The sequence below is a fragment of the Schistocerca piceifrons genome, chromosome 3 (genome assembly GCF_021461385.2).
Source record: "Schistocerca piceifrons isolate TAMUIC-IGC-003096 chromosome 3, iqSchPice1.1, whole genome shotgun sequence".
Classification (NCBI taxonomy): domain Eukaryota; kingdom Metazoa; phylum Arthropoda; class Insecta; order Orthoptera; family Acrididae; genus Schistocerca; species Schistocerca piceifrons.
The window spans coordinates 506,078,367-506,094,281 of NC_060140.1; the positions used below are offsets into that span (position 1 = coordinate 506,078,367).

Consider the following 15,915-nt stretch of genomic DNA (forward strand, 5'->3'; position numbering starts at 1 on the left):
CCATCAACGAATATCGCACCGATTTTTCCGTGACTGGACACTGCACACCACATAGTCATCCAGAGAGGGTGGAGAGACGCCTCGATCGTGAAATACTGATTCTCAGTCCCCTAAATGCGCCTATTTTGCTTATTGACGAACCCATCCGAATGAAAGTGGAATTCGTCGCCGCATGTGCATACTAATTCCCCTGGCCAACCGTGCAGTTTGAACGTCCTAACGCAAACCGTTCGGAAGTTATGACGATTTTATTTCATGTAGTCCAATAATTGTCACCCTCTATGATAATTGGCTGGGTCTCTGTCCCTCCTACTTTCTTCACATCCCTTGAAATCGTGGAATGACACACACTCTGCGTCGCCTTCAACATCGTACTATCACCCCCCAACTCGCAATATATACTAGCTCCTCTTCTTGGTGGAGCATCCAATACATCAACTGGAAAATCCAGCCCTGTCACACAGTATTCTGTCCTAATGCCAATCCAGGTACACTGCTGTGCCAGTACATTCACATCCCGCCTTCCATGAACCTTGATGGCTTATCCATCTTCTCCCGCCAGAATTTGAAACCATTACCCCTACCCAACGATTAAATCTGTCCTGTGATAACCTTCTTTCGAGTCCTACATAACTCCTCACGTTAGACCTTCCTCCCTTCCCCTTCCTCTTCTCAACGACGTTTAGTTGCTGGCTGTGTTTCAACGAGAGGCCATAGTCACACTCATCACTCCAGCTCCATCATGAATACGATCATTTTCACGCACCAATCATCATATTTAAACTGTAGCAGCGTTCTAATCAGCAATGATTATATTTTAATGACAATACAAAACCATTTGAAAGTTTCAAAAACTATTGTCCATCAACGAGTCTTTTAAAAAACATATGTTTTGTTATTACAAAATTTCGTTTATATATGTGTAAACTTCGGCTGAAGAGAGATTTTTTCCGCTGCCAGCCCGCCCCTTCATTGGGAACTGAAATAACGATAAAAAACACCAGGAAAAATGAAATGGAATAATTTACTGACATAAGCGACTTTCACAAAGGGCAGATACTTAGGGTACGATGCTCAGAAACGAGTATCTCAGTAAAGCAAGTCTGCTGTTCTCGTGGTAGAGTTGTGAGGAGCTATGGAAAATGGTTGAAGGACGAGTGGGTGACAAGGTGTTGGACCTTTGCGCCTCATCACACAATGTGTCAGTTGGCGTTTCTCTGAACTGCAAATCAGGATAGTTGGCGATCTGTGGCATGCAAAAGTGTTTAGGAGCACATTGTTGAACAGTGGACTCTGAAGCAGATGACGTCTACGTGTTACCATGGTGATGAAATGACAGTCAATTACATTGCGCTGAGCACAGAATCATTGAGACTGAACTGTGGATAAATGGAAAAGTGTCGCTTGGTAGTGTCAATCACCTATCTTGTTACACTAGGTCAGTTGTGTCCGGATACATCATCCAGCCGAATGGCTACTGGATACATGCATTGCATGTTCGCTGACCGGTTGGGGCAGTATTATGATGCTGTGTTTTCACAGGACCTGTCGTAGCTATCGAAAGTACCATGACTGCTGTAGAGACACAAATGATGTTGCAGACCACCTTCATTCCTTCATAGAGAATGTCTTCGCTGATGGCAGAGGCATCTTCCAGTAGGGTAACTGTCCGTGTCACTAAATCAGAATCTGTCACAATGGTTTGAGGAGCATGATACTGAAGCCACGTTGATGTGTTGCCCATCAAGTTCCGTTGATTTGAACTTGATGGAACACAGGTGGGACACTATCGGACGCTAGCTGCGCACCCACTAACCAGCGGTCCGTAATTTTCGGGAACTGCGTGGCTTGTGCGTATAGAAATCTGGTGCCACATACTTCCGGGAACATACTAGGGCTTTTCGAACTAATAGCAGGCAGAATGGCTGCTATATTTCCTTAGAAAGGTGGATCTACACGCTATTAAACAAGTAGTGATAATGTTTTGGCTCAACAATATGTACAGTTCGTCTTGAAAATGGCGGTGTGTTCTCCCGCCGAAATATCGGCGGTCGCTGAAAGTGTTACCTGGCTGAATTCCCGGAAGTTATTTGAAAGTTTTATACGCCATGAGAAACTCAAATGGTTCAAATGGCTCTGAGCACTATGGGACTTAACTGCTGTGGTCATCAGTCCCCTAGAACTTAGAACTACTTAAACCTATCGAACCTAAGGACATCACACAACACCCAGTCATCACGAGCCAGAGAAAATCCCTGACCCCGCCGGGAATCGAACCCGGGAACCCGGGCGTGGGAAGCGAGAACGCTACCGCACGACCACGAGCTGCGGACTGAAAAACTCAGGTCTCACATGTACTAACCAGTACAAACATTTCGACTGAAATTTCAGCTTCATATTACTGATGATGTACAAGAAATGCATATCATTAAAATTGTTAAAAATATGTTTGAGTACTGAATGTTAATTATGAAGAGTAGATGGTAAGGCCTTTTTTTCATGTTAGGACTCAACATACTAAAGAGCAGAAACTAAGCCAGTTCAAGTTTAAAAACCATTTCGTCGTCGATCTGTGAATGACCAACAGTACAACACTCTGTCTAACAGTTTCCTGAGATTTGCAACAAGTATGAGATACGAGACCAACCTATGGTCTTTGTTAGTGGACTGTTCGTTTATAGGAAGTAATCAATCCTATCATCTGCTTTTCTTTTTCCACATAGATATTTATCGTAACAATAAATTTGTAAAACAGTCGTCTGTATCTATCTTTGAACACACTAATCTGCAAAAGTACTAGACAGATTTTTATGGTGTTTTCGCTGGTACCTTCAGCGTACCAAGCGACACCGTACAGGCTATATTTCAACAAAATTGGGCCACAAAAAAGATTCATACATATTATAAAAAATGTATGGATAAATGTTACGGATCTCCTCCTATGCCACTGAACTGATTTCAACCAAATTTTGTATACATACACTTACAGTCTACAATCAACCGCTGTGGGAGTGAGACCCACATACCTGTCATGCAGTATCTGAGGTCAGGAGGACTTAGTGACTTGCAATAAACTTTACACATAATTTCAAATCTTTACGAAAATTTTTGGCACTTCCAGTCTGCACAAAAATGATGAGAAGAAAAATGTTTACAGCTTAGTACATTTTCGCTGTTCATGCAGTCAAACTTCAACATCAGCGCGACGTTTTAATTTATAACTTTTTTGCTGCTAACTGTATTCAAGACACATTTTGCACACAGTGTTCATATAAACTATTGAATGTAACTATGGAACTGTATCGTCGTACGAGACAGAGAGGAGGAGGAGGAGGAGGAGGAGGAGGAGGAGGAGGAAGAAGAAGAGGAGGAAGAGGAAAAGAAGAAGAGGAGGAGGAAAAAAGAAGAAGAGGAGGAGGAAGAAGAGGAGGAAGAGGAAAAGAAGAAGAGGAGGAGGAAGAGGAAAAGAAGAGCAGGAGGAGGAGGAAAAGAAGAAGAGGAGGAGGAGGAGAAGAAGAAGAAGAAGAGCAGGAGGAGGAGGAGGAGGAGGAGGAGGAAGAGGAGGAGAATGAGAAGGAGGAGGAGGAGACTAATAGAATAGACTAATAGAATAGAAATAAATACGTACCGGGCGCTGCCAGGTACTTGGCTGGTCGTAAAAAACGTAGTGTGGACTAAAATTCAGGAAGAGAGAATAAGCCAATTAAGTTTACCGAAGGCTACACTAGAGTAACAACCGCAATAGAACAACACACATTTAGTAAAGTGGACACCGTGAGCTACCAGTGTGATTTGCTGCTTATGGCGTATTTTTCGGTTGCAGGTCTAGAAATTTAAGCGCGTGTGGTGTGCGCGGACGCACCTTGAACCCCTTGGGCACGGAGATGACGGTGAGCATCCTGGAGAGGGCGTTGACGTCGATGGCGCCGGTGCCGCGGTCGCCCATCCTGCGCAGCGCGTCCGCCAGCGGTCCGGAGAGCGCCTGCAGCTGCCGCCACGACTGCGCGTACTGCCGCCGCACCAGCTCGATGATGGTCGACGTCAGCGCCAGCCCCACCAGGATGTACAGCGTGCACAGCAGCATGTACTTGGGCTTGCCTGCCAGCAACGGTCCACTCATCACTGCTCGGTATTAAGGGGAGGCATTTTCTTTGAGAATATTTTTCTCGGGATGTGTTATAGATATCGGTGTCAAATTTGGTCAAAATATTTTTTGATATTCCCTCTAGAAACTGGAGTTTTTTGACCGGAAATGTCTAAGATCAAAGGCGGAAGTGCCGTCGGAACAAAACAAAATTTCGTTGTACACCTCCGCGCGCGGTATGTCCCAGGTCAGCCGGCTCGTCTGAAATCAAAATTGAGTTGACGTTAGCGAAGTATTTACGATTCTTTAGGAACTGTACCTCGCTTAAGTTATTTGGACCATAGGAAACAAAATGGCGGCCATTTGAAAAAATAGGGTTTTTTCATCGATTTTTCGACTTCGTCGGCCAAGTAAAAATATTTATAGTCGATGGATGGGAATAAAAGTGGTACAACTCCTAGACAATTTAGTTAGCTTCGTCGGGAACAAAGAATCATGTCAATCGGATCAGTGGATTTGAAGTTACCATACCGCGTGATAAAAAAAAAGTCATTTCGAGAAAAACGGGTTTGAAGTTTTGACTACATATAAATGCAATATTATGCAACTTATGTTCAATCTACTATTCCGGATCCATAAACTAGTCCTTCCTCTTCCTCATAGATGGCATTCTGCTCCATCTGGGCTATCCTGCGCTGCTCCAGAGCGGCTCGTACGGCCGGTGACAAGCGGTTTTCGGCCGCTTGAATCCGGTGGTCGTCCGAATGCTTGGCGAACTGTCCCAGGTTGACGTCCATCTTTGTCATAGTCTTCTGAATTGCTGAATACCCTTCGTTAAAGCGGCTCACTGTCAGGAAAGTCGCAATCTCCACAGTCTTCGCACCTGAATGCAAATGCTTGGGGGCTAACTTCCAAACACACGTGTTCAAACTTTCATTTGAATTTTGTGTGTTTCCTCCCAAGCACCGACACAATAGCTCATCCTCCGAGAGAGCCTCGTAGATCGGATGAGTCACTTTTTGAACTTCTTTGGAGAGCGGCTGGGCTTGTTGATATTCGTCCGGGTGTCCGGTAGCCTCTGCAATGCGCCACTTGCACCAACTAGTTTCCCCAGCCGGACAATTTTGGTGTTGTGGATGGTCATCACAATTGTGGAAATACGTTGCACAAATTGCCTTCCTCGTCTGTTCCACCGAATTGGAATGCCGTCGGATTGCCAAGTCGTAGTATGTCATAAGATCCTTGATCACTTTATCAGTTTTAGTCATGGGCAAGCCATAGAATAATTTTTCGCGCCTAGAAAGTCAAAATTCCCGAAAACAAAACTGTTGCGTGGAAAAGGCCGATTTCAGGCAGGTGCATTTTTTTGTTCGACCGCGAATAACCAACATTTCCGTTTCAGGAGTGGATTCTAAACACTTTTATGGATCCAAAAATGCAATTTAAAAAAATCCATTTTTTTGAACCAAAAGATAGAAAACCTCCACTTAACGTTGTTTATTTCTGCAATGTACACTCAGGTCGATGGCAGCGTCACCTTTTGATTTCTAGTTTCTCATCGCCACCTCACCTTGAGTGTACTTCTGTAACTCCGCACTACGAAAGCTTCTCGTCTCTTCTAGCCATTACTGTTTATCGTCCACGTTTCGCTTCCGTATCATCCAGACAAATGCCTCGATAAAATAATTTGCATTTAATAATCTTGATCGCGAAGTTTCTCGCATAAAATGACCAGGTTGTGACTATGCAACAGCCATCTTTAAACTCTACAATAAAAGTAAAAGAAGGTACATCACTACCTACTGAATTAAGAGATTAAAGACAAATGACAGTAGTTATAACAAAAACACAATGTAGTTTTCAGTCTGTCATAAAATGTAAAAATAAAACAAGTCAGAACTGCCACGCATGGATCAACCAGTTACATATAGGATGCAAAGTGCTCCTAGACGTCGCTAATGCATTTAAAAGTACAGATCTTTAAAATATTTTCAGCTGTGTATAAGAAAGCTAGATTTTTTTTAAAAAAAAAAAAAAAAAAAAAAAGAGAAAGGTTTCGTCATGTGAGAAATGCTTTCCTCTTCTAACAGTTTAAATCCGGTAAAAATTTAACAAAATGACCAAAAAATAAAACTTGATTACAAAAATTATCCTAAAATTGTGATGGCTCTAAAACTGGTCTTATAATGGATGAAGACGGAATAATATTCGGAAACGTGCATGTTGTCCTGTTTCTCATATTCCAGTTTATATTTTGATTAAAACATTAAGTAACAAAAATGAAACAGGAATGGACGCGAAGTAACGAAAATAAGTTAATTACAAGAGCCTCTCATTGTAATAAATAACACATGCCATGATTTATACTGGGAAGGCAGTGAAGTGGAGCTGTCGTCGCCAGACGGCGCAGGTTACTCGCAGTTCTTCTCCCATTATTAAAGCAATTGTAAAGCCATCATTATGCCTTTAATTTTAGAGTGATTTCTATGACCAGTTTTTACCATTTTGTTAGATACTGACCAGCATTAAACTGCAAGAAAACGAATTCGTTTTTCCATATCATTAAATATGTTTTAAAAATCTTCCCTTTTATATGCAACTGAAAATATTTTGAAGATATGTACTTTTAGATAAACTTCGTTTTAACTACTTTGTATAATTATTTCTACGTTATTTATTCATTGATGACCTCTAGGATCGCCTTGCATCCTACGCGAGTATGTAACTGGCCGAAATATGCGTGACAGTTTTGACTCGTGTTATTTTTATGTTATATCACTTGTTGCAGCGCAGCAGAATAAGAGATACACAGAGTTTTTGTTATAACTACTGTCTTCGTTTTTAATCTTTTAATGGTCTGAAGATTGTTACTGCATAGCCCAAACCAATAATTTCATTCAAAACACTTTGCGATCAGGACAGTTAAATAACAATTATGTACATCATGATGGCTCTCTAAAATATCAATTTCTTTCCAAATTCTGTTTACTTTGATAAAAGATTTTCTAACAGGTATTGTATGTAAAATTTGAAATTTTTCCGGCGAATCAACTGTTCAAAAAGATTTCGGGCTTGCAGCCGGTTGTCGTAAACTTCATTGCACTATATTTCGGCTGGACAACTGCCAGCCATCTTCATGTGAGCCGAACGAGGACTGACGAAGACGTTCTCCGCTCCAGCTTACATAGTGCGCTGATAGTACTGCCGCGCATGCGTTACAATTGCGGAGACAGAAGGGCCATACTGCTCAGCGGCAGCGCCCTCGCTGGCAGCAGCTGTGGAAGTCTTCTGGCGTCTTCGTCTCGAGCAAATTTCGGAGATGACAGACTTCCATGCGTTATTCAATTGGTAACCACTGTCACGGTTCATTACATTTCCCGCAATGCGTATTTCGACATTCTTTGGCACTCCATTATCAAAAAATCAGTTGAAATACGCATTGCGGGAAATCTAATGAACCGTGACAGTGGTTACCAATTGAATAACGCATGGAATCCTTTCATCTCCGAAATTTGCTCGAGACGAAGACGCCAGAAGACTTCGATAGCTGCGGCCAGCGACAGTACCGACGGGAGCTGAGTACTGCAGTTCCACCAGCGAGGGCGCTGCCGCTGAGCGGTATGGCCCTTCTGTCTCCGCAATTGTAACGCATGCGCGGCAGTACTATCAGCGCACTATGTAAGCTGGAGCGGAGGACGTCTTCGTCAGTCCTCGATCGGCTCACATGAAGATGGCTGGCAGTTGTCCAGCCGAAATATCGTGCAATGAAGTTTACGACAACCGGCTGCAAGCCCGAAATCTTTTTGAACAGGTATTGTACGATGTAGGGTGTTAAATTCCTCTTTCTCTGAACCGTTTTCCTGATTATTGCGTGTCTACATTTGACGTCCGCTCTAATTCGGTCTTCGTCAGTTATCTTGCTGCCCAATTACTTTCAGTGTCTCATTGTTGATCTGATTCCCTCAGCATCACGTGATTTAATTTTATGATATTTGGTCAACTGATGGGCAATAATGTGCCTGTATCTGCAGCAAGTCACCCACAAATTTCGGTTGCCCCAGTTACAGGAGGTAATAAGGTGGGCGAGTCACTTACGGGGCACCAGGTCGCCGAAGCCGATGGTCGTCATGGTGATGAAGCAGAAGTAGAAGCCCTCGTGGAAGCCCCACTCGTCCTCCCAGAGCGTGAAGATGCCGGCGCCGGCCGCCAGGTAGAGCAGCAGGAAGGCGACCGCAGCCAGCGCCGTCAGCGACCGCCGCCCCGCCATCTGCAGGCCGCCGCCGGCGCCACCGCCAGCCGTGTTCCAGGAGCTCAGCACCTCCTGCGGGCGTGGTGACCATCACAAAAGTTCTGATTCACCTCTGCAATGAGTCAGTTATTTGAATCGAGCCTATCACAAGATGCGGGACTGTCACCTTGGTCGTATGGCCCGTCGGGCGGTAGAAACAGGATGAAAGCGTTTGAAACATAGCCGTTTTTAGGGCAGAGGCGAAAGAAGTATCGCGGCAAGCGCCATGGCAAAAAACCTCTGCGTCAACCTGGACGGATAGTAGGAGCAGCAGCGATTTCCTTCCTGCCTGTGACAGATCATGGAAAGAGAGGAGGTTATGTTAATATAACGCAGATCGATACAAGCACCAGAGCCACCTGTGCGGCAGCGCTAAGAGCTGCGGTGTGCACTCGATCGGGCGTTCTTTCGCGCGACGTGAAAGCATTCTCGAACGAGGAGTTGTTCCAGTCTAGTGACGTCACAGCGCAGAATTTCACGTTCCACTACATCGTGAAAAGCGAAAGGAAAAATCCACCGAATTGAATTTTTGTCTCGTGGAGAGGAAAGTGGGATATGAGATTCACAGCAAAACTTAGGAAACGTCATATTGGATTCAGTCATATAGATTTTAACTCCGTATTTGGCGGGTTTTATATTATAACATCGTGCTATTCATACAAGCTGTTCGGGAAAATCTCTAAAAAACGCGCCGTTTTTTTGGTATGATTTGTTACAAAAAATGATGGGGAGCTACATATTGGTAGTTAAAAGTCTCTGACTTTTCTGTACTATAATTTGAGCACCACGACAGCATGCCGTTTCAATGTGCTTCGCTTTAATCATATATCAAAAGCGCGTCATTTTTGCTACAATTTATTTGTTAAATATCAAACAATCACATGTATGATGCTGCCTTTAGACATACAGTGTGTTTCCGTAAGAGCGTGCAAAAATTTAACAGGCCATAGACGATTCTCCACTGACCAATTTGAGGCAGGGTATCTGGGGTCGGAGAAATCAGTCTAAGGAGATAAAGGGAATAAAATCACATTACCGTGTACTTTGCCGGCCGGGGTGCCGGAGCGGTTCTAGGCGCTACAGTCTGGAGCCGCGCGACCGCTGCGGTCGCAGGTTCGAATCCTGCCTCGGGCATACATGTGTGTGATGTCCTTAGGTTTGTTAGGTTTAAGTAGTTTAAATTCTAGGGGACTGATGACCTCAGCAGTTAAGTTCCATAGTGCTCAGTGCCATTTGAGCCGTGTACTTTATTTGCATTAGTTACAGTGAACTGTAAATTCCGTAACTGACACAGTGGACGTACCATCTGTACTGTATCTTACAAAATGTGCTGAAACTGACGGCCATCAACTTCAATGCAAAGCACGATATCGGCGAACAAGATTCTGACGCAACCTGACAAATATCCCTGGTGTGTTTCGACTCACATCACAGCAGCTACAATTCTGTTAAATAATTTCATTTCCGTATCCACAGAGGTCTCATAGAGAAGTGACTTCAGATGTCCCCAAAGAAAATAATTATGGGGATTCACGTCAGATGATCTCGCAGCCCACGGAACAGGAACCCCCCCCCCCCCCCCTACCCCGCCCTTCCAATCCACCGACCAGGACGCACAGCTCTTAGATGCTTGCGGACATCCACGCTCATTTGAGGCGGTGCACCATCATTTTCTATCCACATTCCCTCACGAACATCGAAGTGTACATTCTCAAACAATTCAGGTGGACTTCTTTCGGCGAACCTCAAGTACATGTGACCATTCAGACGGCCAAGTTGACGATATGGCCCAATGAGATTGTCGCCTACAATTCCGGCCCAGATATTCACAGCAAAACTTACTTCACGACGTATCTCTACTACAGGTGATGACTGGGTGTTGTGTGCTGTCCTTAGGTTAGTTAGGTTTAAGTAGTTCTAAGTTCTAGGGGACTGATGACCAAAGCTGTTAAGTCCCATAGTGCTCAGAGCCATTTGAACCATTCTACTACAGGTTTTCCTCATAGCTATTACTGTTGTCCGAAATATCATCACGATAAAATGAGGCCTCGTCTTAAAACAGCACCATCTGGAGGAAATCTTTTCTATCAGTCCATTGTTGGAGCAACCACTGACAAAATGCGGCCCCTGGTGCAAAGTCAGTCAAAAGCATTGCATGAACTCATTGTGGGTGATATGGGTATAATTGTTGTTCATGGAGTACTCGCCACACGCTAGTATGTGCAGCTCCCATCTCACATGCGGTACGAGTACTTATACTGGGGTCCGCTGCAACATGTTCCAGCACCACCCCTTCAAAATAGAGTGTACGAGTCATCCTCATGTTGCCACGTCCCTCGTTTCTTCTTTCCAATGAACCAGTCTCCCACATTCATTGATCGAGAGAAATAAACATTCGTCGTGACGGATGATGTCTGTTAGGAAAGCGTTCCCTGTACAGCCTCCCAGCGGCGAGAGCATTGCAACAAACTTCCCCACACAGAAGGTGCATGTCAGTGAGTTCTGCGGATCTGTACCGGTTCTGGTCCATCGTATTGTACTGCACGTCTCTGAATCACACTGAGTAATGAATAGGTCTCTCGTTGATTCGTATCACATTCTGTATCGGACAATGGAAACACGATACAACTAATTCACATTATGGACAACTAAAGTAAACAAAACCTACATCATGACTTCCTAGTAGTCAGGCCCGTCCTCGTTGTTTCCTTGCAGGAAATGAATAATATACATCTAAATAAACAGCACAGTTAGTTGTAAATAAGCTAGAAATCAGTAATGTCATGTCACCTCAAGCTGGCTTCTCCGACCCCAGGTTCCCTGCCTCAGATTGTTCAGTGGAACATTCTCTGTGTCCTGTTACAGGGTGTAAATAAATTCCCTTTACAGACAGGTTCCTTACACCAAAAAAAGAAAAAAATGTCTAATAAACATGGGCTCTAAAATGCATACTTTAAGAGCTATGCACTCTTATTCAATAGAAGAGATTTGTGATAGTAGCGAAGATGAGCAAGTGCTCACAGCATTTTACAGCTCATGTTTACTAGACTTTTTTTTCTTCTTTTGGTGTAAGGAATCTGTCCTCAAAGTCTTCAGCACTGTGGTACGGCGATAAGACGAGCTCATTGTAATATACATCATAATTTTACGATAACTACTGCAAAAGTTACGAATGTTTATCCTTACAAATATTTTGGCAAGCAATATGTTATTAATAACTAAAAACGACTTGGAGTTATCTTAGAATATGAGAATGAAATGAAAACTGAACGTGTCAGTAAGCGCAAGAGGAGCCCGCAATTCAAATATTTTAGCTGTTAACATTATAGCCATGCTTTTTCACGAAAAAATTTCTAGTCCAAACATACAATTTCGATTGAACATAGATTTTACCAGTTAATGTAGTCATACGATATTTCAGTAGACAACATTAGGCACTTGATAACGCCTATATTCGAAGAAATATAATATCACTGAAATAAGCTCTCGCCGATTATCGAAGACTGCCATCAATGTAGGCTTACGATGAAAATCTGCAAATACACAAGTATCCAGAAGACATAAATTATGAAACAAGCCAAGGACATATTACAAGTAACCAAATCTCTGAGTGTCAACAACATGGAACAGCGATTTTATTTATTGGCTCTGGGCACTATGGGACTCAACTGCTGAGGTCATTAGTCCCCTAGAACTTAGAACTAGTTAAACCTAACTAACCTAAGGACAGCACAAACATCCATGCCCGAGGCAGGATTCGAACCTGCGACCGTAGCGGTCTTGCGGTTCCAGACTGCAGCGCCTTTAACCGCACGGCCACTTCGGCCGGCAACAGCGATTTTAATTCCAGTAACAAACCAAATGATGAAAGTGACGAATCGTGCAGTTATATTAAAGCATAAATTAAATTACATTTTGGAATTTTATGTCACATCCGAAAGCTTAGGAGACAGAGACAGTGAAACACTCTAGTTTTCGTCAAATCCATCCCAAGTAGAAAATACACTAATCTGAAGTGTGTGAACTGCGTAGTAATTTTTGGATTCAGAAACATATTTAATCAACGTAATTGTTCACAACAAAATTCGTTTTATAATTTGTTATTCCTGATATGAACACTAAACTTAAGTAGCTCACTCCTGAAAAATAAAATACTTCAAGACACGGGGTTGACGAAGAGACTGAAAAAAAAAACACCCTAGTCAAATTAAATACAAATTAATACTCATATAAAAGAGTACCAATAACAACTGTAAGCTCTCTGCACAACTCATATATTGCCTCAAAAACCTATAAACAAAAACCATAACAGCCACTCCAGTTTGAAACACAAGATTCTGCAAGGTCTTTGACTGCTCGAAGCAGACGCTTCCCTTCATAGTCATGTATACTAGGAAGAAGACATTTTTTAAATCTCTGTGAACTCTTAAATCATCATAATTATATACGAAAATATCTGTCAACTGTGAATGTGTAAGTATATCTGAATCGGAGATTAAATCATAAGTCAAAATGGCATCATGAGCAAGACTGTCTATTTAAAGAGAATATCAAATATAAACATGGTATCAGCACCTGTTATATATATTTGCCGAAGAAGAAGCAATGTGGGAGATCATCATCAAGACTTCGATTTCATCAAGTTCTATTTATATAGTTAAGAGAAGACGAAAATTCAACTATTTTTCTCATTCCGTACAGTATTAAGACAAGCTTACAAGTTTTATAGACCAAAAAAATGGTTCAAATGGCTCTGAGCACTATGGGACTTAACATCTGTGGTCATCAGTCCCCTAGAACTTAGAACTAGTTAAACCTAACTAACCTAAGGACATCACACACATCCATGCCCGAGGCAGGATTCGAACCTGCGACCGTAGCGGTCGCGCGGTTCCAGACTGTAGCGCCTAGAACCGCTCGGCCACTTCGGCCGGCTTTTATAGAAAATTAGAGCCGGTTTTGTCCATATGATTACATACATCCGTCGTTACTCTGAGTCCTCCACAGTTCGCATAGTGTGAAGGTAGCTTGCGTTACCCGGCTCCTTTCCTAATAATCCAAGATGATGAATACTCGAAGTTAAAGCTTATTTAATGGTTTACTGATTATGCGAATGGTGCACACTACGTAAAATGTAAAAAGCCACAAGCGAATAGGGTGTTCGCCAAGTTTATTCTTATAAGTTTATGTAACACACTTCTCATATGTAAAGTATTCGCCCACTTCATTCTGCATGACACCATTACAGATCAAATGGTTCAAATGGCTCTGAGCACTATGGGACTTAACATCTGAGGTCATCAGTCCCCTAGAACTTAGAACTACTTAAACCTAACTAACTTAAGGAATCACACACATCCACGCCCGAGGCAGGATTCGAACCTGCGACCGTAGCGGTCGCGCGGTTCCAGACTGTAGCGCCTAGAAACGCTCGGCCACCCTGGCCGGCACCATTAAGATCATTTCATATATTGCGTATACCTGACAATAGGGTTAATTTTTTGACTGATGGTCGTTATTAAGCTTGAATTCAGTAGTATGCGTGCGAGTAGGAGTGCAAGTGGTATTTCTTTGGTGGTTACGTTTCTGTTAAGTTCACACCAGTTACCACTAACTTTTTCCTGATTCAAAACGCTGGACTTACCGTAATTTAACTGAGCTAAAACATACGCTTTAACATTGTACAGGTCTTAGAACGTTCTGAACGCAGCTTCAGTGACTGATTTTGGGATGCTTGTGCGAACTTCAACTTTGCGCTTGCGACAATCGAGACACTAGTGAACTTTGAACATTTTCCTGAATTTTATGTAAGTCGCTGCGCATGATAAACGCGACTGTTTGTTTTGACAGGTTACCTAGAGTACAGGGCGTCAAACATTTTTTTCCTCAAGAGCCTATATTGACATTGTGGGGCAACACTTCGGGCCGCATCTTATTACCATTTGATAGCCTACATAAATTACCATGTTATGAGTCCCCAATGAACTAGCAATACTACAGGCCTAATAAGTTGGCCGTCGACTTCAAAGCACTGATCGTTAGAAGGCGGCACCATTCGGAATACTTTGTGTCCATTGTTCCCTGTTTCAGGTCGGTATCACGCAGACGTTGTGTCACTATAATTGCCGGACTAACTGTTGTGCTATCTGTGCGAGCGGATGTTTAATTTATTAGTAACAGTAAATGTACTTATATTTAAAGGTATTATGCAGTATTAGTCACTAGCGTAAATGTTTACTAAATGTGTGTCATTTTTCTTCTGCTTATTGTGTTATACTACAACAGCCTTAATTTAATATCATATTGCTTGCTATAAATATATATAGCATTTAAAAAGACCGTCTCTATAAAGTGCGTTCACGAATTCATGTTATTTATGGCTGAAATTTATAACGTAGCAGCTGATCGGTAAGAGGCACTGGAAGACAAACAAGAAAGTAATCCCCTTATGTTCTCTCTCCCCGCAAGCTTCGCTTCTAAGGTGACCGGCCAACTTTTCGCACGCCTACTTTATTCTTGCAGTATATTTTTGATTCGACGAAGTTATCAGGTACGGACAACAGTTGAAAACTGTAAGAATTTATTCATTACTGGTTTATGAGTTATCCTTTTTCTGATAGTAGTAAATATTAGCACCGGTTGCAAATCGAAATGAATATTCGATACCGGTAAGGAACCCATATTTACCATCCGTAACTGTTGGCTGCACGTAACTCCTTCGGCAAATAAAATTATTGTGCAGTTGCTGATGATGAACAGCCATGTCCGTGATATTAAAATCCTCAAACATTGGGAATAAGAATTTTAGATTGCCGTCTGTTTGTCGACAATTGGATTCCGACGTACATAGTCACATTGGTAGAGTCGAGTGCGCGCCATTCTGACAGCAATTAGGGCTTTGGTCACGTGTAGATACTAAACTCTCTTTCAGAAGTGTCTATGAAAATAACATTACTACCTCTGTAAGTATTTTGTTTATTACTAAGCAGGAAACTACAATGAAGTTTTTGGATTCGGCTATTAATTGCCAGATTCATATTATAAAATACGCCTCAGAGCCGCGGGCAGCAAGAATATTTAATTCGGGCCGCAAGAATATATAATTCGGGCCGCATGCGACCCGCGGGTCGCAGTTTGACGGCTACTGACCTAGAGTATAGTGAAGTAACAATGCTTGTAAACATTTAAGATTTTTTTCCGTATTTGATATTTAATGTTTTGAGAAAAAAATTCTGCATACGCGTGTTCCGTGTTTACGCTCTATGGGTGCATTTTATAGGCTATTATTTGGTTATTAACTTCAATTTGAACTCTCACTTGTGTGAGGCCGCTATTCTCTGATTTCTGTGTCAATCAACATTTTTTATGTTAATAAACCGCTAACCTGTTTTAGATTATTTAGTCGATGAATCATTTATTATGTGTAGACAATGGCATTAAACTGCAGGTGTGCGGCTAGCCTGTATGACACACGAATGCGAGAGCCAGCGAGTAGTCCAAGTCATGCATCTGCCTACACTGTTTCCGCTACTCACGTCTACCA

General features: G+C 42.4%; 1 protein-coding gene across 1 annotated transcript in view; it reads right to left on the reverse strand.

Annotated features, from left to right (window-relative positions):
* LOC124789484 (TWiK family of potassium channels protein 7) overlaps positions 1 to 15,915 on the reverse strand; it is a 467,723-nt gene that overhangs the window by 98,618 nt on the left and 353,190 nt on the right. Inside the window, exons 4-5 of the mRNA XM_047256863.1 lie at positions 8,180 to 8,405; positions 3,863 to 4,098 (exon numbers count right to left, since the gene is read on the reverse strand). Coding sequence (XP_047112819.1) covers positions 3,863 to 4,098; positions 8,180 to 8,405 — 462 coding nt within the window. The remainder of the gene's footprint in view (positions 1 to 3,862; positions 4,099 to 8,179; positions 8,406 to 15,915) is intronic.